The 22407-nt window shown below is 43.7% G+C and overlaps 3 protein-coding genes and 1 long non-coding RNA gene across 4 annotated transcripts; 2 read left to right on the top strand and 2 right to left on the bottom strand.

The window, feature by feature from the left end:
• Nucleotides 1-660: 660 nt before the first annotated feature.
• LOC128273260 (uncharacterized) lies at nt 661-10582 on the bottom strand. Its single transcript, XM_053011195.1, has 3 exons — nt 10251-10582; nt 10165-10184; nt 661-854 (listed from the first exon to the last, which is right to left on the bottom strand). The coding sequence occupies exons 1-3, from the start codon at nt 10466-10468 to the stop codon at nt 676-678; spliced, it is 417 nt and encodes a 138-aa protein (XP_052867155.1). The 5' UTR covers nt 10469-10582; the 3' UTR covers nt 661-675.
• Nucleotides 5064-5636, top strand: LOC128273259 (RNA-binding protein FUS-like). The gene is made up of 2 exons (XM_053011194.1): nt 5064-5247; nt 5320-5636. The coding sequence occupies exons 1-2, from the start codon at nt 5064-5066 to the stop codon at nt 5634-5636; spliced, it is 501 nt and encodes a 166-aa protein (XP_052867154.1).
• A 1521-nt stretch (nt 10583-12103) lies between the features above and the next one.
• Nucleotides 12104-12633, top strand: LOC128273906 (uncharacterized). Its single transcript, XR_008269271.1, has 2 exons — nt 12104-12180; nt 12258-12633. It is a non-coding gene; the product is annotated as an uncharacterized LOC128273906 (long non-coding RNA).
• A 5944-nt stretch (nt 12634-18577) lies between these two features.
• On the bottom strand, nt 18578-20826 carry LOC128275603 (endocuticle structural glycoprotein SgAbd-2-like). Its single transcript, XM_053014163.1, has 2 exons — nt 20683-20826; nt 18578-19603 (listed from the first exon to the last, which is right to left on the bottom strand). The coding sequence occupies exons 1-2, from the start codon at nt 20692-20694 to the stop codon at nt 19214-19216; spliced, it is 402 nt and encodes a 133-aa protein (XP_052870123.1). The 5' UTR covers nt 20695-20826; the 3' UTR covers nt 18578-19213.
• Between the last annotated feature and the right edge of the window lie 1581 nt (nt 20827-22407).

The raw sequence follows: 22407 nt of genomic DNA on the forward strand, positions 1-22407 counted from the left end.
TCTTTGTCGCGAGCGAAGCCGCCGTTTGATATGTCCGGCCATTAGCCTCGTCTCGTCTTCTTTTATCTAGACAATAATGATGCAGTTTTGAGTAAATAAAAGAAAACTATCTGAAACCAAAAATAAACAATTCGTCGCGAAAAGTAGCACAAATCAATGAGCAAATGTATGCTGACTGCTGGATTTGTTTGAAAGAACACCGTCGGAATTGTAGTGATCGTGCTGTGGTGGGATAATGAATGTTTTTTCTAATCTTATCTAATGTTCTGTCTTAAGAACCGCGTTTGATACCAGTGTAAACCATTCGATTCGCGTCCTGTTCACCTTGACAATTTTTATAGCAAAATGCCAAAAAACCCAAGAAGAATATCTTATCGTTGATCGATGATAATGGAAAACCAGACAAAAAATTCAAAATTTTCGTTGAGTGGAGTTCCTTCTCAGTTCTCAGAGTTTCAAACTATTGAAAGGGTTTTTGTGCTATTTAGCTATAATAAAATACTCCCAATAAGTTTTGTACGAAAACAACCAAATTTTTATTCACAACAAAACAGTTTTGGTATTTGGAGCACCCGCTGGGCTGCCGTCTGTGATTACTACCCACAATAAATAATGTCGATTGCACAACCGGTCACTTACACTTCAATTGCCCACTAAAATAGTAGGCTGCCAAATTTATCCAAAGAGTCCACCAAGACCACCGTATCCTGCGTATCCTTGGCCGTATCCTCCGTATCCTTGGTATCCTGGGCCATATCCACCGTGCCCGTGGTGGTGTCCGTGGTGCCCGTGGTGTCCGTGACTTCCGTATAAGCCATACCCACCGCCGTAGCCTCCCGGATATCCGCCATAGCCTCCCGGATATCCGCCTCCGTAACCAACGTAAGGTGATCCGAAACCAAACTGACGCTTCACACGATCCGCTCCCGTTTCTTCCGCAGACACGATGCAGTTCAGCATTACCACGCACAACAGGGCACAGGCGGCGTACAGTTTCATTCTCAAAGTGCTTTTCTCGGCGAACTACTTTTACTCAAATGCTAAGGTCAGCAGGAGGCCACTGCGTTGTCCACTTGTTTACTATCTGACGCTGGGGTTGGTTCTGACATAACCCACTCAGCATCTGTTGCTTTTTATAAGAGACCAATCCCTCCTTTCGCTTTGGGTGCGATGGGAGAATGTCGTCCGATGTTCCACGCGGAATGGGGGGAATTAGCCGCGAGACAAGCGACGACCGGCGGCCGGCAGACAATTCGCCTCTCGAAGGTCAAATCTTTTGGAACACCTAGTCCGGCTCAATGCTGGGAAACAACGCACGACCCCTCCACGGAGGGCATTGATTCATGCAGCCTGTTTTTCCTGTCTTCGATCTGCTTCGATGGCTAGCGACCTGAGCTTCCTAGGCGTAGTAGCAAACAATAAAAGCTCTGGTATTATTGCCTACTGTTATGGTAGTGCCACTTTAGCTGACCATGTAGTGTATTTAATATGATTAACAAATATTTTTATTCAATGTTTGTAAAACGTTTGCTTAAATTGAGCAAAGTTCAGTCACTGGCGACATGTGCTTTTGTTTTACACCAAATGCAACGAAATGCTACAATAAAAACCTTTTTTAACCTCCATTGCTCACATGCAACTCATCACGGCTCACCGCATCGTGTCGCTTTGTCGAAGTGAAGCATAGGTGCAAAGATTAAAAGGATTGGTTTTGTTTTATTTTCGTCAACTCGTTTATTTGCGCCTGTTGCATGAAACCTGATTTGCTCTCCGTGCGGTGGGCAAAACAGTATGGATGGCGTAATACGATTGGGCACTATTTTTCGAAAGATTCTGCATTATCCTTGGATCCACAGTTACGTTTATATTCACCGATTCCTACTTGACCGACTGGCGTGTTTAAAGTGATGTTCGGTTTTTTTATACTCAATTCCGGTCCTCCCAAGTCCATGTCCAAACCGATTGTTTTCAGTATTCCTCCGATGTCCAATGTGCGCTTTGGGCGGCTTCGGGCCTTTCCTGCTATCATTGGCTCTGGTTGCACCGCCGGCAATGGGATCGAGTTCTTTGCAGTATATGAGAACACTTCCTTTGATTGCGGCTCAACAGGGGTTGGCCGCCCTTCCGAAGACGATAGCACAAGAAGTACCAGCAGAACTGTCGAAGGCAACATTTTGTTGATTACAATGTTGGTTTGAGCGGTTGTTTCTCGAAAACAAGTCAATTTATAGATCATGGATTTGGCTGTTTTGGTTTGTTTTTGGCATGCTCTATCGCGTCCAGTTACTCGTTTAGCAATCAGAAGGTTCGGTTCGCTAACGGCATTAATTGAGGGGGCTTATTATTATTTCTCTCAAGCGGATATCTAATAGGGAAATAAAAGCATTAGTGCTTTCTACTAATTGTATTTTAAAGTATGATTACTATGCAGTATTTTGATCGGCAGGCTTATTGAAAATAATGCGACTCATTTAAAAATACATTCGAACACTTGGTGTAAGCATATGAACAAATAAAAAACACGGTTCATTTCCGGGTCACAACAACTGCGAAATATTAGTAGAGGTCTACTTATGATGTCATAACATCATCCTACTATTCTCGTAGTACACTCAACTAGTGCTAATCTATTTTGCACGTGATTAAACCAGCTCACACGCCAAAGCTGAAAATTAGCGTCTTTGGGAATGCGTTGTCTCGAACAGCCTATGATTAAGCAAACTCTTTCGCTAAATCTGTCATTGAAGCTGTTGTATGGTTCGCTAAACGTCCGGATCTACACTTTGAGAGACGTCATGCTGACCGCTCTTGAACTGACTGCCTTCGGCTTTTCTGTGGGCGGAAATTTTGGCGGAAGCACCGTCTGCAGTAATTTTCCACGGTACAGGGCCAGCGTAGAAGTTTGAAAAGGGAAAGGCTAGGAAGACTGTAAAAAAACAAATTACTTGAACAAATATTTTGTGAAAAATCACACTTTTCATTTTCATTAATATTAGTGGAAACATGCATAAATTATTCATGGGTTCTATTATCTAAATAAATAAACAAGGGCTGAAAAGTGTTTGACGTCCATTAAAGAACAAAATTAAAGAAACAATTAATTCAAACAATTTAAAATTAAATCTACATTATTATTTCATGTAATAACTATGCAATTTGTACACACAATTACAGTCCATTACGATAGAAACTTAAACCAAAGTAGCCTGCCATTAGTCTGATAGTGATCGAGTAAAACGCTAATGAGCAAAAGTCAATCTCTGTGACCACCATAAAAGAGTCAGCCGTTTCTGTATTCAGTATTTACAAAATGTTCCGTACTCAAACCGAACGTGTTTGGCGTGTTTCACCTTCAGCGCTGCTGCTGCTGTGCAGTTTTCTCATTCATTCATTATTTGCAATTGAACTAAAAAAAACGTTACTAGAAACACAGCCCGGACCGGTCGCCAAACACACTGCTGTGGATCATGTGCGTGATATTCTGGAACGAGCGTTCGGAAGTGACGATCGCTCACATTCCAGAAGTCACAGTGTAAGCTCCAGTGAAGAGAGACGCGGCTTGTGGGGCAGCCGAGAAAGAAGTCGCGACAGCTGCCGTTACGTTAGCCGATCGGGGAAGTTTTGCAAGTGTAACTGCTACCACCGTCACGAATCTTGGATTCTCAATCGCAATTGAAAAGAAAACATGAGAATATTTTCATTGTCATCGTCGGAACGTCATCATGACGAACGAGAGTGTGTTGCTCTAAAATAAAAGCCAAACATTGAAACGTGATAAAAATCCCCCGGGATCGATGTTTTTACTTTTTAAACAGAAATTAACGCAATATTTTTCATTTCTTTTTTATATGAAGAAGAACAGAAAGACACTAAAAATGGGTACTAGTACACACCAAAAGAAATATATTATGTTCGGAAAGCGTTGAATGTCAATTCACGCAAGAAATTTTTAGATATTAACTTCCAATGTTTCTGTCTGATAAAATATGAATCAAAAGACTTGGTTAGTATTTTTAAGCAACGAACCCGCAAACGTATTTTCAAGAAACAAAGTTTTTCGTAGCTTATAAAATACGTTTTAATTAGCTTAGTTTAGCATTAGGTATAGTTTTATTACCTTTATTAAGTAATGTAATTGATGCAATTCGTGCTACGAAGCTAACATTCAATAATTGAACATTCCTGATGATTTCAATAAAATGTTACGCACGATCAGATTGTTTGCAGCATATTTGTTGCTGTTTGAAAAAAAAATGAATTCCCAAAACCCCGGGAAATCGACGTCAGCTAAACTGCTCTAACGAAACATGCTAATTCCAAAGCGTCCATCGCCCCGATGAATCACTGTGTCCGAGTTCGCGGCATCATCGTAATTCGGCGTCCACAAGTCCAATGTCAAGTTGACACTATGAGTATCAAATTCCCCAGAGAGCAAAAAACCGGTTACAGTTATTACACGGTGACCAGCGATACTACGCCTTGAGTGGGGAATGGTTAGTTGTGCGTGGCGCGAGCTTTTGTTTACGTGACTTTACAATTGTCTTTGGTCCAATTTTAGCATCAGGTCCGTGCGGCAACCTCTCGAGAGCAGCGTATCGGGTGGTCAAATTTGTCGGATCAACATGCTCTTGAGCCACTGCAACGCGCCAACGAACATTGTTCAGAGAGGTTGTAAGCCAAATGAATTGTTTGGTAGTCTGCGACACATGATTTTTATAACCTCCCATTGTCGCGCTGTTATGTGCAGTTATGTCTTAACCCAGCACTTTGGTATGATAATGCGACAAACTTTAGAACAATGTCTATCCTTGAAAGAAAAAGTTAGACCTTCTTCGGTAGATTGTAGGAGTGAGCATTTTTACAACCATTCGCGTGATGTAATGCGCTTTGATTGAACAAAGATCAGCATTGTTTGCTGACATTTGCGCCCTCCTAAGACGTTATAATGTTGCCACTATTTAAGGAGTCCTTTCGCCGAAGAGTAGTAGTACTTTTTCATCAGCAGTGCTGCAAGATACAACCAAGCGAACCTCTCCAACCGCAAAGTGTTTCAGCTATCAGCTATGAAGTTCGTGATTCTGCTACTCGCCTGGACGGCCATCTCGTGTCAGGGAACTACTACTGATAGAGATGATATTGCTGGATCAAAAGAATCATCGTTAGCCACAATCCTACAGCCCCTGGAAGCGAGAATCCGCAACGATGAAGCTTTGTCCGACAGAAGGTCCAGAGAGCTGACCTATTTCGGTAAGTGAGAGAAATACTGATCGGACGCAGGATCGGATGTATTTAAAATGCGATTATGTCTTTCAATCACAGGATCTGGATACAACTACAATCCTTACACGACTCAGTACAATCCCTACATACGGCACAGCCAATACAATCCCTACAATCCACATGCTGGCGGAATGCATGGTTTCGGAGGTGCTGGTGATCTTAATGGTATTGGGTTTGCAGGAGCTGGCGGCGTTCTCGGAGGAGGGTTTGCAGGTTATGGATATCCTGGGATCCAAACTGGATACGGCATGGGAAACGCCGGGTATCCGTACCACAATGGATTGAATGCGCTTCAAAGCCCTTATGGTTACGGAAACCAGCTCGGAGGATACTACAATCGCGGACTTTACATTTGAACCGTGTAAACACGTCGGATCGTTGTATGAACTGCATAAACTGACTGACAATAAATTATTCTTGCATCAAAAGGCTCGCATGAATTATTGAATAAGCTCACACGAAATTGTTTCACACACTTAAGAACCATGTGAAAGTGCGATATGCTTGTTAACCAATTTCAAGCAGGATAGTTTCCAACAGCACCAAAGAAACACTTCTAGAATAACAAGATCATCATTGCTGGGATATAACAGATCAATAAAAACATCAACAACTTCTTCAGCAGTTGCTTGTGACAAACAACTTGGCCAACCAACCCACCAACAAGAGTAAGAGGTAGAATAGGTAAGGTCAATCAATCAATGGCAGCAGCTTTGAAACACACCGTGGACCGCATTATGGACAGACTGTAGAAACAACACAACAATCTGCTCGAATGTGTTTCCGGAAGTAAACAATGCTATTGCTCTGACCAAATCTGTCATTAAATGATTCACTCTACCGTTCGAAGCCCTAAGAGCAGTTTTATGTTCACGGAAATGCTCAATATGTACCTTGATTGAGTGTTAAATCGCTTCCAGTACATAGTGGCCAAAGAAACATCACAGCTGCAGTTCAACTTTCCGAATCAATGTTGTGAACCAAATAGAATACGTAAATTTACCACCTTCATAGCTCATCGAACATTGTCCTTTTGGCATAAACACTCTTTTCAGAAACGACAACGGCGCAATACCCATCGGTAGCGGATTTCGTGCGATTGCGTACAGGTTTCTATGCGCCAACGCAGAGTTGGAGAAACGAAACATCCAGACTGCGACTACGCAAAAAACCGTTTTCTTTTCTCTTACTTTTAAACCATAACCGTCGTGAATTCTTCTCCGTCTCTTGGATCGCGGCGGGGGTCAGCGTAGAGATCTTTGCATCTTGCTTCTGCTAACCACTCACTATCATTGCGATACATTCGTTCACACGGTTCCACCCCGTGACACGGGCCCGTTTGGACGAAGACTGTCGCGCCCCGTCCGTGGGCTCAGCATCAGCGGGGTTGGTGATATAAATACAAAACGATCACCGGGCAGAGACGATCAAACCAAAGGTGACCATCGAACGGAAGAGAAAGAGTGCGACCTGCTTGAGAAGTATCCCAAGGAGTAGAGAACACCGTGCAAGAAGTGAAACGATTTCGTCAGGTAAGGGTCGCTGGATGCCGTGCTCTAAAAGCCTCTTCTTGAACATTCCTAAGCCGTTTTGGCGGTTCTGATGTTGGAAGCATTCGATCAAGCGAGCGTTAAGTGAATGTGTCGATCTTGTGTGGTGCTGTTATCGTTCTGAATCAACAGCCACAAACAAGTAGCGGAACGCTAATAGAAATGCTGAAGCTGGTTTGTGTCCGGGACGGGGATTTTGTGCCTTTAAGTGTCGCGTCGTGATCGGAAAATCAAAATCGCGAAACGACGCGATGCTAGTATTAGCGTGACCTAAAAACAAAAAAGTATCCTAATGGAAAAATGCCGTCGCTTTCGGAAATCGGGGTTTTTTTAATTGATAACATAGAAACATCGTATTAAATCTACCACCTGATGGATGCTAATTAAAACGTTTTCACTATTTAAATTACAGCCTGTAAACCCCAAAGTAGACCAAAAATGAAAGCATTCCAAAGTCTGCTATTGCTTGCCGTGGTTGCTTTGGCGGCGGCCTATCCTGCACAACCGGAAGAGGTTCAACCTAGTGGCGCTCAGCCGGTAGATGATGGTGGCCGCAACTTTCGCAACTTACCCCCAATTTTCGACACTATTTTTAAGCGACTGAAAAATTAGGTGTTATTGAAAGTGGGAGTAATAAAATTTCACAGTAAAAAACAAAGTGACTAATTATTGATTGTGAAATCACTGGACAACCTCTAGGCAGAGAAACAGAAATGACACATTGTGTGGGAATCAACTCGTGGAGAAACACGAAAAAGAAATGTTACAAAATCGTTTGGGCGAAACAATTAGGTCAAGGTCGTTCTAATGAACTTTGAAGCCGTCAACCACTTCACGACACATTGCCAAAACTTAAACAATGGAGCTGGAGCAGACAACTTCTCAGCCATATACCGTCCAAGAAACGTGAGAAACTTTCCCAGTCATTTGTACGCAACCTATAATGAATCAATTGGGGTTCTTTGAATTTGTGGCTTTCGTAGACTAAAAATATAAGGTTGGCTAAAAAGTAATCGACGTTTTTTGGGTGAATTTCAAAACTATATTTAACGGGTTTGCAATGGTCCGATTTGCGTCAAATATGCACCATTTTGTTGGAAAATTTGTTGCCTTTTTAAAAATACCTTTATAATGCCTCTCTTGTAGAAGGTTTAGTCGTTATTGGCGAAAAACTGGAGCAATCTATTTTCACAATCCTTTTTTGATCTCAGTTTTTCATAACTCAGGAAATTTTGTAATGCGCGAAAAAGGTGTCAATCGCTTGGTGCTAGGTCCGGACTATACAGTGAATGCATTAAAACATCCCAAACAAGCTCCCGGACTTTCTGCCGAGTCAGTAAAGACGTGCGTCACATTTCGTTGTCCTGTTGGAACACAACATCTCTTCCGTTGGCCGATTCTGGTCGTTTTTGGTCAATTGCTAGCTTCGAACGGTACAGTAATTGACGGTAGCAATCTGATTTTAGTGTTTGGCTACACGGAAGCTACTCATGATAAACAATTCTCTTCAAGTCCCACCACATACCCCGTAGAACCTTCGTAGCCGTTATTTCTGGTTTGGCCACCGGTTAATCGGCTTCACCACCCTTAGACCACGATTATTTTTACACAGTATTGTGGTATGTATCCCATTCCTCATCCCCAGTACCAATCCTTTTAAGAAATGGGTCGATTTTTTTCCGTTTGGCCAAAACTTCGCAGATGGCAATTCGAGCCATCATGTTTTCTGGTGTAAATACGGTGGCGCCCAAACATCGAGCTTCTTTGTGAATCTAGCTTTGCGCAAATGGCTTTAAGCTGTTCGATGTTTGATCTTTAGCTCCTGGCCGATGCTCTGATTACTAAAAAAACGATCTACTTTGATTATTTCTGTGATTTTATCGACATTTTCGATGACGTGTCTGCCTAGGCTTTAACATCAAAAATAACTTAAACGTGTCAACGAAACCAAAATTTCACTCAGCTAGCTGTTAGAGTATCGGCACCATGAACACCATGCAAAATTTCAGCGGCCTAGCTTGAATTTTCACCTTTATCCGACAAAAACTGTAAAATATACCGAATTTTCTCTGCGTTGACCTTTATTGTTAACACCCTGTAATTCACAAACGAATAGAACGAACAAAAAACAATGAAAGCGTTTTTTGAAGTGTAAAGAATCAGCTTTAAAACGAGCCTAAACTTGAAACTGTACGATCGATACTTCACGAGATATCGATCACTAAAGGCAACTATCGTGAAAAACGTCGATTTCTTTTTAGCCAACCTGATATTTTATTAGGTAGTTTGCTTTATCCAGAAATAGTCTCTATACTGATGGTTATTCCCCAATTCTGATAGCGCAAAAATGATATAAATCGCTAGAGATTCCTTCGAAGAGATCGCTTGAATAGATGTTAAATTATTCAAAATCCTTTTCGAATGAGCTGGTGAAGGAAACAATAAATCTTTGATAACGTGCGGAAAAAACTGTTTTTTGTGCATATTAAATACAGTGTCTTTTATATGTAACAAAAACATTACGATTATACGATGAAATGTCGATGTTTCAGATACCTTGAACAGACCACGCTTTAAAATTCCATCACATTCACTAACATATGGTATGATTTTTGAGCTTTTAATAAACGCGAAACAATTCAATAGTCGTGAGAATATTTAGCTGTCGTGAGAAAAATGCAATTTAAATCTATCGTTCAACAACAAACAACATCTTGGTCATGAGCAACAAAACATGATTCAGTGCATTGCTCCCATGTACATTATCATTAGGCCGTCGAACGGACTCCTCGCCGGATTCCTCAATCTCACCGCGTAGCTTTGTGGCTGGCCAGTCTGGGGATCCCCCGGAAACAGAAACTTGTTTACTGCCGCGACAATCATGAATGGAGGTGGAATGTGCGTACGTCGGATGACAAGGCAAGAATTGGTTCTAAAGATTCGATGACCTGTAGAATGAGCTGCATTGGCTTATTATAGCCATCCGCGAATTACCGGTTTCGCGTAGGTGAAAGCATCCAGATGGATGTGTCCAGTACATAACAAAGCAAAGCGGAACACTGCGCGCTATACTTATGGAATATAATTTGATCTCAACATCATTTTGGGAGCCGGTGACTTTATTACATTTCTCGACGAAAGCCGTATAAATTCCAGAACTCTCGGCGTTATTTTCAATCATATTTTTCGTTTATTTTCACCAAGTCTTCAATGATCCTTACAGACTTAATCTTTTGCAATCACCCATAGTATCCATATCGACGATATCCTCCGTATCCTGCGTAACCTCCATAACCGCCGTATCGATGGCCGTAGCCAAAACCGCGACCATAACTTCCGTATCCTCCACGGTATCTGTAATTAATGATCGACCATGAAGCACGTCCCTTCGTTCCCTTTGCTTTCTTTGTTGATAGTTACCCTCCATATCCACCGTAGTAACCACCGTACCGGTGGTGGCGTTTCTCACGAACTGCTTCACTATCTGCTCCCTGATCGTACGCCACATTAATGTCCTCCAGGTTGATGGCCTGCGGTTCCAGTGAAGGATCTTCGACGGCTGCCTCGTACTCAACTGGAGAAGCTTCGATGGCAAGAATCGCCAACATCACCACCGCACAACACAGATACACTTTCATCTTATCAACGCTTAATGCTATTGTTTGCCGATAGTGTCACAAAAACAATTTGCACAATTCCCGTTGCGATATGTGGCGTCGTGCCCGGTCTGGATGGTTTTAAACTCGCCAAGAACCGGGATGTCGTATTTATACTCGCCCTTTGGCGGAGCGTCCCGTTTCTGGGATTTTTGCGGCATGTAAAAGAACTTTATAGCATTACCGGGCCTGCCGGTGTGTCGTATCATTTGTCATCGTGCGACGCAACACGACGTGCCTTCCAGTAGTCGTCATCTTCCTGGTCTCGGCCCGATGGCAAATAAGGCCCTCGCCCCCGGCCTCCAGCAAGCAGCCAAGCTTACGAAACCCGTCGTCACGCCGAGGAAGTTAATGGAAAGGGCAGGGCAGGCGACCAACTGCGATCAAATGGAGATCAACGATATGTAAGAAGAGAAACCTGTTATTATTGTTTTCAAATCACATATACGGAACTAGACTAATTTTTCTCATTTCGGACAAATGAGCTCCTGCTCCGGTGCACCCAATACTAACGTCAAACTGTGCCGGTTGTTAACCTTCGCTGCTGTTTGGGCAACATTATGTTGACACGTCTTGATGGGCCCGGGTGACAGTGAACCGTTGATGACTAGCCACTGATCCACCCAATTTTATTCGTTCAAGTTCAAAATATTTACATGGTACGGTTTTTCCAAACCACTATGTTGCAAACAACTTGATGACAGTATTTACCACCGAGATCATCATGAAGCGGACGAGCAAACTTGAAATACCACAATACTCTCAGAGTATCAATAACTATATAAGATCGGTAAATGTAAAACTAACGTTTAGATGTCTTCGAAAATGGTCAAAGTGTGTGATTTTGATGAAATGAAAATAAATTCAATTAGTTTCATATTTCTTGCAGTGTGACATTTTCGTATAACTTGTAACTTTGTAAAAATGCTAATGGCGTCTATAATTCACGAGTCATGAAACAGCATCGAGTTCCCCGTTGCAGATGGTTCTCAGTCGCAACGAGATACTAGTTTTGGACGTGTGAAGCTTCCAGATGTATGCAGCAGATCGTGGCAAGATCATGTTCTGGGCGTCTTTGTTTGATGCGTTTTTTTTGCTCTAGTGCACGTCACCTTTTCTCTTTGTTCTGTAATCCGTTTTAAATGTCAATGTGATCGTGTAGGTGAGAAGAAAGAAAACTAAAAAGTTCCCCTTTTATGAGATACTTTAATCCATGTGCGGTTGTCAGCTAAGAACAGAAAGACAAAGTTGTCTTTGAAAATAAGCCATAATTTAGTGCTGATTGTTTACTCATTTAACTGGTTCTCATTCCTAAAATATCAAGGGCAAGTACGAAACGTGATCCATGTAAATCATCACCGTAAACGTGATGAATAAACTAACATCACCGATCAATAACACGCAGTGAAGCAAACAGAACCAAGCTCATCCACTGCTCCTCTCGGATACTGTGTAATTGATTCTATCTCAGTTTGGGTGACTATATCATTAGCACTATCAAGCTTCGATGGTCGAAAAATCTCCACCAGTTTGATAGTACGTCGTAGTCACAATTAACACTTGTGTTTCCCTTTTAAAATATCCAACGTTAGCTAGGAATGATCCACTTCCTTTGCAGCTTCCGTTAAACGTGGTCCGGCTGCCTACAGATCGTTGTCTTACAGTTTTCGTGAAAAAGTGGTATTTTTTAAATTGTAAGCAACATGAAAAATATTCACATAATTGCAGTCTTGGTAGTGCTTGTCTACTCCTGTGCCGTGTGTTTTTCTAGTCCTGTGCCGCAATTCGGCTTCGGAATTGGTGTTGGAATTCCATATGGTGGTTACGACGGGTACAGCGGATACCAAGGATACGACAGATATGGCGGTTACAATGGATACAGAAATGGATATTATCGACGGCGAAAGCCTTTCTTCGCACCTCCTGGAATTGTGATTGGATGAGACATTTCGTTTGATAGTAATTGCAGTGTTACTTTAAGTGGGGATGAAAAGTGAAAGAGACAATAATATAATAACACATGTGCTAACTGTGTTAACGAAACACACATAACGTCAAATCGAAGCACATCGAATATGTTAAATAAATATCAGCTCAAACATATTTTGAATAAAGTTTAATCCCAAGTGTTTCGATTTTTTATGTAATTCGATTATGAATAATCTTATAACTATTAGTAGTGACTCATACTTTTAATGTTACTAGAATCAACGCCAATGTAGAAGAAATTTTGAATATCCGAGTTATTCATCCTTATTCAAACTATACAAAAAACAAGAGTGGTAGAATGCAACTAGTCCCTTGTCTCGGATACCCTAGCTTCGGTTGAGCATATACTAAACTAGTTCAGTATAATTCATCCATCACGAGCCCAACAGAATAAATCACTCGTAGCACTGCAAAAACATGAGGTTTTTTATCATTTATCGTTAAACATCGATTTATTTATAACTTTTCAGCCCACTGAAATGAAAACTTTTCAGCCCAGAGTTTAGCCATAATACGAATTACTCAAAACGTTTTTGACTACAAATTATGCCGAGCTGCCCTCCCCGCTATTATTAGCTACCCTCCAATTAGTATCGCCACGCCACCCAAAGCCACTAAGGACACAGGGCTCTTTCGCGCCTAAATGTATGTTATGCGGTATTCCCTTCAGCTCACAAATGTCTAATCGTATTATTGCCCTAATAATCTAATACTTCTTAAATTTCTTAATCTGAATAATAATACACTTTGAGCAGAAATAATTGGTTTTAAGTTTTTGCAAATCTTAGAGGAACAGTCTGAGTCGTAATTATAGTTTTATGTAATATGATCATATACGCAGAAACTGGAGGAATGTTGAGAAACAAACCTACATAACATTTAGCTATCCATTAAACTTAATGTTAAACTTATCTATCAACTTCAATTACAATTGAAATTTGTTTCTGCATAACATTCAGTTCAGCACTGATACAAAAGGGAGCAACATAACTGAACATTTTCGGCCCATACTTTTAGCTTTTTCTTACACACACCTGCTTTTTGTCTTCTCCCACCAAGAGCGCACTTTCCCCACTCATCATCAATGACCAGTTATGCAAATGGCAAAAACCCCAAACCCAGCACAGCCTAAGTCAAACGATTTTCACCAGTCTTTTCAAGATACTCCACTAAACCAGTCGCCAACAAGATAACGAATTTTAAACGCTGAACCATTGACGGTGGCAATGAAGTTTTGTGTGGCAATTTCTGTGGCACTTTGTGTGGCTTCGATGTGCTTCGATCTTACCGGGGCTGTTGATCCTGTGGATGACTTGTTGGCAGAGGAGAGCCGAATTCAGTTTGACAACGTAGCTGTGCCGGAAAATAACATCAATCGAGAGAAGCGCGGACTAAAGTATCAGTACCTGTTCAAGGAGAAGAGCGTCGGTGGATTGTTCCCGTTCAAACACACAGTCGAGCGTAAGGTGCACATCAAGCACGGCCATGGGCTCTTCGGAGGACAATATCGGGAGGTGACGAAAGTTAAACAATTTGGACTCGGTCGCTAATGAAGTCAATGTAGCGGATGCTGTTGCGGAATACTTTTTGTTGTCGCTCCATCGATCGTCTGCGTCGAACTGTGTCAGATTGCACGAGCTGCAATTTATTTGCGAGTGATGTGATGAAGTAAATAATAAAGCTTTAATAACCTGTCGGAAAACTGTTTTATTGTGTATATCATTATAAGAACCGAATCTGTTGGTTCAATATTTTAAAACATTGTTAAAACGTATTCCGTATTCCGAAAAACTATTATTTCGTTTATATTCTAATGAATGTTGCGAATGGAACTTGTTGTTAACAAGGCTTTAACAAGGTAATTAACAACTTTACCATTTAAAAACAAACATCGATTGATCATCTTCAAAAATTTGATTTGTGATGAAACATTTTACATTCACCATTACACGGTTTGGATTCAACTTGTTTCTGATACACGTAAACCACAGCCAAAGCCCTGAATAACACCCCTCGAGTAGCTGACGTGATGGACGTAATGTAACAAACACAAACGAGAACGGAATAACAATATTGTGCTTGGAAGATTAACAATTCTGCCAATACGATTCGAACTTGTTCATTTACATTCAATCTGTTTATTTTTGGGAGGTACACTAACACAACCACGCATAAGTGATGCTAGTGCTGCCGTGCCTTCCATACGTTAAAGTATTTGCATACATTTATGTTTAGTTTTCGGTCCAGTCGTTCTCAAGCCGACACAGGCTTGGCTTGGAGGTTTACCATAAAGTGCCGTTTACTGCCGAGTTCAGTTCTAAGTTGACTGCAGCAGGAAGTGTGGCTTCCGCGGCCTTAAGGATGTGTTATTTGTTTCTTTTTCTGCTCCTGCTTTCGAGTAGCGGTTTTGTAAGCAACAATCTAGTTTCAAGATTGCGCCGTCACGCATTTCTCTCCTTTCCCGGTGGTGGGTTTGGAGTTGGTGTAAACTACCATCCGTGGGCCTACGGTTCTATACCAGGTAAACCAGGTTCCTACTTCCCATCCGTTCACCTATTGATAGCAAGTTTTATACGCAGGGTTTTCTTTTCAAAAATATCTTGGACCCTACAGTGGCCGCAGACCTGATGAGTATGCTAAGTTTACTGATCAACAATAACGGTAGAAACTACAAACACAGCTTCGACGCCTGGTCTGTTATCCCGTAGCGTTGCAAGTTAGTAGGCAAGAAGATGTGATTGACATCAACAGAATTAGCACCAGCAAGATATTGCGAGCTGCGCAAATCGAAAAATCCCCGTTCTGGCAGAACCGTTGTGCTGTCTGATACTGCCGAGACGCAGGTTCGCGGTGATATACAGCATGCGTGTTTTCTATTTAAACTCTCTGCTGCTGGTCAACGTTGGTTCATATCCTCTGCAGCTTCCGGTTAGTTTCAACGAGTTTGAAGAGCTACCTTGCAGTGAAATTTGAAGTGATAAATTGAATCGACATGAAGAACTCATGTATTGCTGCAATCTTCGTAGTGCTTGTCGGAATAGCTGCGGTTGAAATTTATTCTTCTCCTGCACCTTTTTTCGGGTATGGTGTTGGTGTAGTAAGCCCATACGCACTTTACGGACCATATCGCGGATATGGAGGATATTTTGGAGGATACGGATATGGAGCTCGATATTACCGACGCAGAAGGCCTTTCTTCGCACCCCCTGCCATCCTAGTTGGATAGAATTATACATTTAGTTGTGTGAATATAAAAAAAACACTGCAACTGCTTATGTGCAATATACTGCGTTAGGGTGTAAGAATGTAAAATAAAAAAGAGATATTTTTGTTGTTTATTTTCCTTGTTTTATTTATACAAAGATGTAGAGAGTCTAGTTACCATATTTTGATTTTTAATCTTGGGTTTGCAGAAAGCAAAAACAAGTTCGATATCCGCCAAAATAATGAAAATACGGGATGGCCATCGATCACAGGTTATCGAAAAACAAGAATATTCTTCTACTACCAAATAGCTCGCAAACTAATGAAAGTTTGTAGTGATTTAATCGCGCCCTAAACGCGGATTTTTAAATTCATGCAACACGCATCCAACAGTTGCGCCTAAATGTATGCAATTATGAAAACATTGTAATGCGCATTTATTTTTAAACTTCAACCGCTTTCTAACTTCCAATGGAACACTTTCTACCACCTCGTGTTTTCTTGGCTTACGAACAGAATGAAACAGAAACACACTCAAGCTACAAAACCATATTATAAATTTTTTATTATGCTAAACGAAACTTATACTTAACTAAATTTTGTACAACATAAACCCTATCACTTCATACGGATGCACAACAAAGGCACAGCATAGCACTTTCTCTAAGAAGTTTCTTCATGCCATTCAGGCAGTATTCAAGCATAGCGCACCAAGCCAAGCCCAATATCATGGTCCGTGCATGGCAAAGTCTGTTTCACTCAACGGTACTGAATTCACCCCGGGATTTCCGTTTTGTGCACAACCATTTGTCCTTCCGGTGTCACTCATCCGGTGATTGCTGGTGGGGCTGGGAAAAATTTTCGTTTCGGTTTCCGCGGAACGATCGGACGAATGAACCGAAACGGTGCCTGAAAATCGTCGTATACTGGAAATCCGTTGGAGCGCTGAGCACTGATCGCCGCAAAAATGGAGCACCACAGCACGAGCGCGATGACAATATTCCGTGGTTTCATTCTGGGACTGTTTGTTACACACGGTCGATTCAGACCAGTCGACTGAATGGTAGACGTTCGAATGTTAATGTTCAACACTGATGTCTCAACGCACTTTATATACCCCCATTATTGGTTTGGCGAACGGTTTGGAATGTGCTAATCAAATTTACAGAATATCAGGTCTCCGTCCGTGGTCTTTATCAGCATAATCGAAACAAGATAAAAAGGTGGTAGGGTATTTCGCCTGCAGTTCGATACGATGCGACGTTAGTTCTGGTAGGAGGAACCGCAAACTGTTATCCCGTAATGGCCGGTGGTGCAGGAAAGAACTTTTTGCGATGGCCCCGACGTCTGACAGCACTAGGAATTCGCTGCCTTCCGTAGTCCAACGCGTCGATTGTTCTTATTTCACTCTGAGGCATCGGTGCAGTTTTTACTGTGGCAGGCATTAAAAATCCTACCAACAGCACAAGTAAAGTCACACTAACTACTTTGAGCAAAATGTTCATTGTTCCTTAAACTCACTGTTTAACACTAACTAGCTTATATCCGCACGACCGTGCTTGCGAATAGCATATGTGCTGTCGGATGCATTCGATGAGCACTTAAATAGAGCAATGTGTTGTTTACTGTCCGACGCACTAACTCTTGACCATCCGGGTACATAGTGCAAATTAAAAACTATGTTCTAGTTAACACTTCCCACTGTTATGCTATTTGACCGAAGAGGGCATGTAAGCGATCTGTGCGTAAGCGTAAGCGATGTGTTGCCCACTCATGCCCACCATGTTTGGTCTGTACAAATAACAGTGTTTTCGTGTAGGAGGCCTTCAGCGTGCCTTATTTTGTAACATTCTTCCGGAATTGCAGCGTATTTTCACTACCGTTCACCGACATGGCTAAGGCACACACGCAAAACTGATTAGCATACCATTTATTTATTAACCGAACCAATTCGCTGGGTACTTCCGAAAAGCGGAAACAGCGCCGCGAAAACACGAGAGTTCGAAAACGTGCCAATACGAACACTACACTTCCGTTTTATTTGGGCTGCGGCGTATTTGCGTCGATCGCAACTTTTTTTTGCGCTAGACAAATAAACATTGAACTTTGGCATTGGCAGGAACTGGCAGGAAAATTTGGTCATACCCTATCGGAGGGTATGAATAATTTTAAAATAAAATTTCTCACATCGTCTGCTTAAACGAACGATAAACATGTTTGCTGGTTAGTACCATCACCACCTGGTTCCATCGGGCTGGTTTACATTCGTTCGTTAATGATTTATTTATCAACTCAATTAGGAGTCGGTGAGTATAACCGAGACGCCATTTTCGCCATGGAACGTTTTCATATGAAACTAGTTCGACGCAAGGTTAGTTTCTGAGAAACGAACCCAACGGTTGACAGTTCAAAATTTACAGGCGCACAAGTTTGGAGAAAATTTATTTAGCGTCGCCATGGCCGTCGCGTCGCTGAATTTTAACATCCTGGTTTAGCATCCTCATTCATCGTTACTTTTTGGTGGCCACGCGCGTATACTAAAAAGGTTTAACCGAGTCGCTCGACCGACGCGTCAAAAGCACACCGTATTGCACGTAAGGAATTTGGACCCTACCAGGCAAAAGTTAGCAGCGTAAAATTACTCTCCAAATACCCCAGGCCAGATGATGCAACCGGCTCGAAGCGGTAACGTCGAATTCTCACTACCCAAAAAAGGGGGGGTCAAATTACCCGAACCCTTGTCATATTCTTGCTGACAGTTGCAGGCTGCCAGGCGCTTCCAACTACTAGGTCATGACGGCATCGATAAAGGTAAAGTTAAAATAAATGTCAGACAAAACCGACCACACGCACATTTGAAGACGGGTTTCCATTAAATAATTGTTTAATCAGTTTTCCGTGTGGCCTACTTTGTGAAGGCTTTTGCTGGTTTATTTGAATTTCAATACAAAATATAGAAAAAGAAAAAATATACAAATACATGAGCTAGGGCGAATGATGCATGAACGAGAAAGAGCGAACGACGCACTTCGCCCGAAGGACGGGTGATAAAGTTTTCTGTACAAAAGCGACTGCTGGGACGGCCGCTGGCTACTTTTCTGCTCGCAATCAAATGTCTTCGATGTGACGCTGATCAGCCGAAGTGTCATGGGCTGGCGTAATGGGATGTGCGAATATTCCGCGCCGGAGCGCGAGTCAGAGAGCGTCTAAGGACGGGGAAAAATATTCAAACAAATCACCGCCCATCGTGGCCCCGGGGCGGGCGGCCGTTAGGTCCCCAGTCGGTCTGGTCTAACGCACCGCCCCGCTTGACCGATGAGTCGATGGAATGCAATTGCAGTGAGGTGAGGGCTGGCCACCGGTAATGGGGATAATGGATTTGGAAGCATCATACCGGTGGCGCGGACGCAGCGACCCGGGACCCGCGTTCGCGATGATCTTTTGCCATGCGCTCTTTTAGCCAATAAATATCAAACTTCGCTACCGAACCGCGATGGACACGCTGGGTCGCCTTAACCTAGGGGGGCCTTCACCTTACTGGAACTGCCCCGGATAGCGAGGGTTGTACCGCGGGGCCGAAGGGATGTGCGCACCCTCGGCACGGTATCCGTTTTCGTCGGCAATGTAGCTAATCGTGTAGACGACCCCGTCCGGGCCGGTGTAGGAGTAGGATCCCTGCATGACCTGCGCCTCGCCAGGAGTTCCGGGATTCTTGAGGAACCCGCGCTGCTCGGCCCGGATCCCGTTGCTCGTCTCGTAGCTGTAGATGTACGACCCGTCCGGGTTCGGTTCGTACACCTGGTTCAGTATGACGGCGCTAGCCTCGGGACCACCACCACCGTAGACTCCCGGGTTCCGCAGCGGAAGGGGGAGCGGGCGGATCTGGGCCGAGGTGACGACGATCAGCGCGGCGAACACTGCGATCTGCGAACGAGAGAAGCGAACCGGGGTAACCGGGGGTAAGAAACGGGACGATGCACACCCGCTGATTAGGGAGCCCCTGCGCTGATGGACATTAAGCTTTACGATGACCCCCATCCCACCCGCATAGGGAGTGCTCATCACTCATGACGTTCCCACACACGCCGCGGCGATTTTGCGCAATTTCCATACACAATAAATTGGCAGATTTTATGTGTCAGATACTGGACGCTAAGTTAGGTATCGCGCGTTACCACATCCGCGATCCGACCCGGGGCCGGGATCTCGAATGTCAATCGTCGGCGTAACAAGATGTGAGATTGTTCAAGCCGCCAAGCTGCTGGCCTTAATTTGTACTCTCTTCGGTCCGGGCCGCTCTCAAGCAGGATCTTCCCGCTGCAATCGATACGGTGGTGCACCAGAGCACCATGAATTGGACCGATGATGGGGAGCCTCCTGACGGTAATTGAACGATTAGCTGATGCTTAGTGCCACGCAAAGATGGATTACACTGTTACGAGCGATACGCTACTAAACAGGTGATATGAAGCAGGCTCGCCGGTTGATAAATGATCGCGGAACGGCTCCGCTTATGGCGCTCATTTGCAATTGCAACCGATCGGGTCCGATCGGGGTGTTCTAAGGACACTGTCAGAGCTACTGTCTGGGCACAATTAGTTTGCTCGAACATCGAAGACTGCCACACATGTATTGTGTTTTACTCAAAGTCCCAATAAATTTATTGAGATACTAGGCAAAATATGTATGTTATTTAAATAATTATGTTAATAGTACGAAAAAATGGCGTAATGGTACAGTATTAATACCATACTGGGACATATGACTACAATATACTGTCCCTTTTAATACGCTCAGGTTACAATTCTAAGAGCATCGGCATATTTTAAAACCACACAAGCATAACGTGTCTTAAAAGTTATCCTTAAATCTTCTATTTGTTTAGCCCAACTAGCTCTCGAACTATGCCATTAGATAGTCCTTCGGCGGTAACCGCATGCACTACACAGCACAAACAATAGACTCCAAACGACCAGGACACTGAAACTGCACCGGACACTTACGAATTTCATCATTTTTGAACTATGACTTCACAAAAGCTGTGGCCCGAACGAGTATCCTTCCTACAGCTGACTTGAGTACGGCTGCCGATGAGTAGCGAGTTTCGCGGCGAGGTTCGCGATGTTGTGCACTGGAAGCTCGGCTCGGGTCTGATACCGGCAGTGGACCGAGCGTGGTGAATTTATACTCTTCAACAACTCTTCAATTTCCAACTCCCTCCGAGAAGGAGCGCTGAAGATAGAAATATGATTATTATTAAATGCGTCAGCCACTGGGCGGCTTAGGCGGCCCCCGTGTTCGAGTCGAGCTGGATCTAATACACGTTCTTTCGGGCGCGTCCGCGTCGCTCTACAGTGTGTAGGATCGGTTCTGCGCCAACCCATACCAGCGCAGCGCGGGATGCGTCCGCTCCGCTCAATACTAACGCAAGGCAGGTACTACGCGGAGGAAGAGATGACTCTCGCCGTCGCAGTGGAGGGCTTTGGACCCCAAGCAAGTGCCTGCCGATCACCCGGCCCGGCCACCCACACCAACACAGCGGCACGTGCACCTCGGCGGGCGCCTTGGCGGGTATCAAAGGCCGCGACGGGATCATATTTTTTCCCACTCTCGACAGCGTCGCCACCGCCGCCGTCGGTAATCCCGCCAAGGGGCCGCGCGCTTAGGAAGGGATGCAAAAAGGTCCCCCCGGAGCCGACCCGAGCTTTGTGGTGCACTACTGCACACTGCGCCACTCTCGGGGGGAGCGCATTATCGCCATCTTGGGGCCATCCACAAAACTGTCCGAAACCGCGATGGGGCGAGATGTGCGCGAGAACTCTTTAATTAGCTGATGCGCCCAACCTGGGCGCCCAGTGGCCGTTTTGGCCCCCCCGGCTCTTACATAAGACTCTAGGTGGTGTGGCCTGAGAAGTCACACGCAACGTGGTGTTAATGTCGCACGGTGGTCGGTCAGTTCCATCATCCGAGACATTTTCGGATTTTCTCGCCCGGAACGGCGGCGATTCCCCCGATTCCCAAGACGGTTTTTATTTGCACAGTGAGGCACACCCGGAAGGGGTGGACTAAAGAGTGAGCGCACGAGAGAGTGAGAGAGAGAGGGGGCATTTTCCAAAGGTCAACGGTGGACGGTGTGGTGCGTCGGTCGGTGCCGAGCAAGATCATCATTTGAATGGAGGCGCCGGAGGCACTTTTCAAGGTTTGTGTGACGTTTTCTTGGTAGAGTCATCATCGGGCAGTCACCACCATTTCGCACATGGCCGGCCGATTAGATCGAAAAGCTACGTTCGCCAGACAGGCCTGGGAAATTGCGGGGCGATCACCACACCACCGTTTGGGTGGGTCGAAATTTTTGGGACCCTCCGCAAATGTCGTTCTAATTACCGCAGATGATAGAGTAGCGAGTAGCGAACAGCGGAAGTGTTTGGAGTTCTGTCATTAATCATCCATCCATTTGGCAGCCTGATTCTGACAGTCCGTTCTTCTCACTCGAATCTCTGTTAAGCGATCTGGTTTCAACAAGTTCCAGTCATACACGCAAAAAGGCCATTACATGGGCCAAGGTCAGGAATGGTTTGTTTTTTTTCGGGTATTCGGCTGACCGCGATGCTCCCAAAATGAAGGCTTAAAGCCCGGTCCACAAGTTACGACATATCGCTACGATTTATCTGCCCAGACACATCTTAGCGATATTTCGTAGCGTGTGGACAGCGAAATTGCAACGATTT

This window comes from Anopheles cruzii, chromosome 3, assembly GCF_943734635.1.
Source record: "Anopheles cruzii chromosome 3, idAnoCruzAS_RS32_06, whole genome shotgun sequence".
Lineage (NCBI taxonomy): Eukaryota > Metazoa > Arthropoda > Insecta > Diptera > Culicidae > Anopheles > Anopheles cruzii.

Coding starts and splice junctions, on each gene's coding strand:
- LOC128273260 (XM_053011195.1), bottom strand. CDS start 10,468: ATGAAAGTGTATCTGTGTTGTGCGGTGGTGATGTTGGCGATTCTTGCC. Junction 10,185..10,250: donor TACTACGGTGGATATGGAGG/GTAACTATCAAC, acceptor CATTAATTACAG/ATACCGTGGAGGATACGGAA. Junction 855..10,164: donor ATACCGTGGAGGATACGGAA/GTTATGGTCGCG, acceptor GATATCCGGGAG/GCTATGGCGGATATCCGGGA.
- LOC128273259 (XM_053011194.1), top strand. CDS start 5,064: ATGAAGTTCGTGATTCTGCTACTCGCCTGGACGGCCATCTCGTGTCAG. Junction 5,248..5,319: donor CAGAGAGCTGACCTATTTCG/GTAAGTGAGAGA, acceptor TTTCAATCACAG/GATCTGGATACAACTACAAT.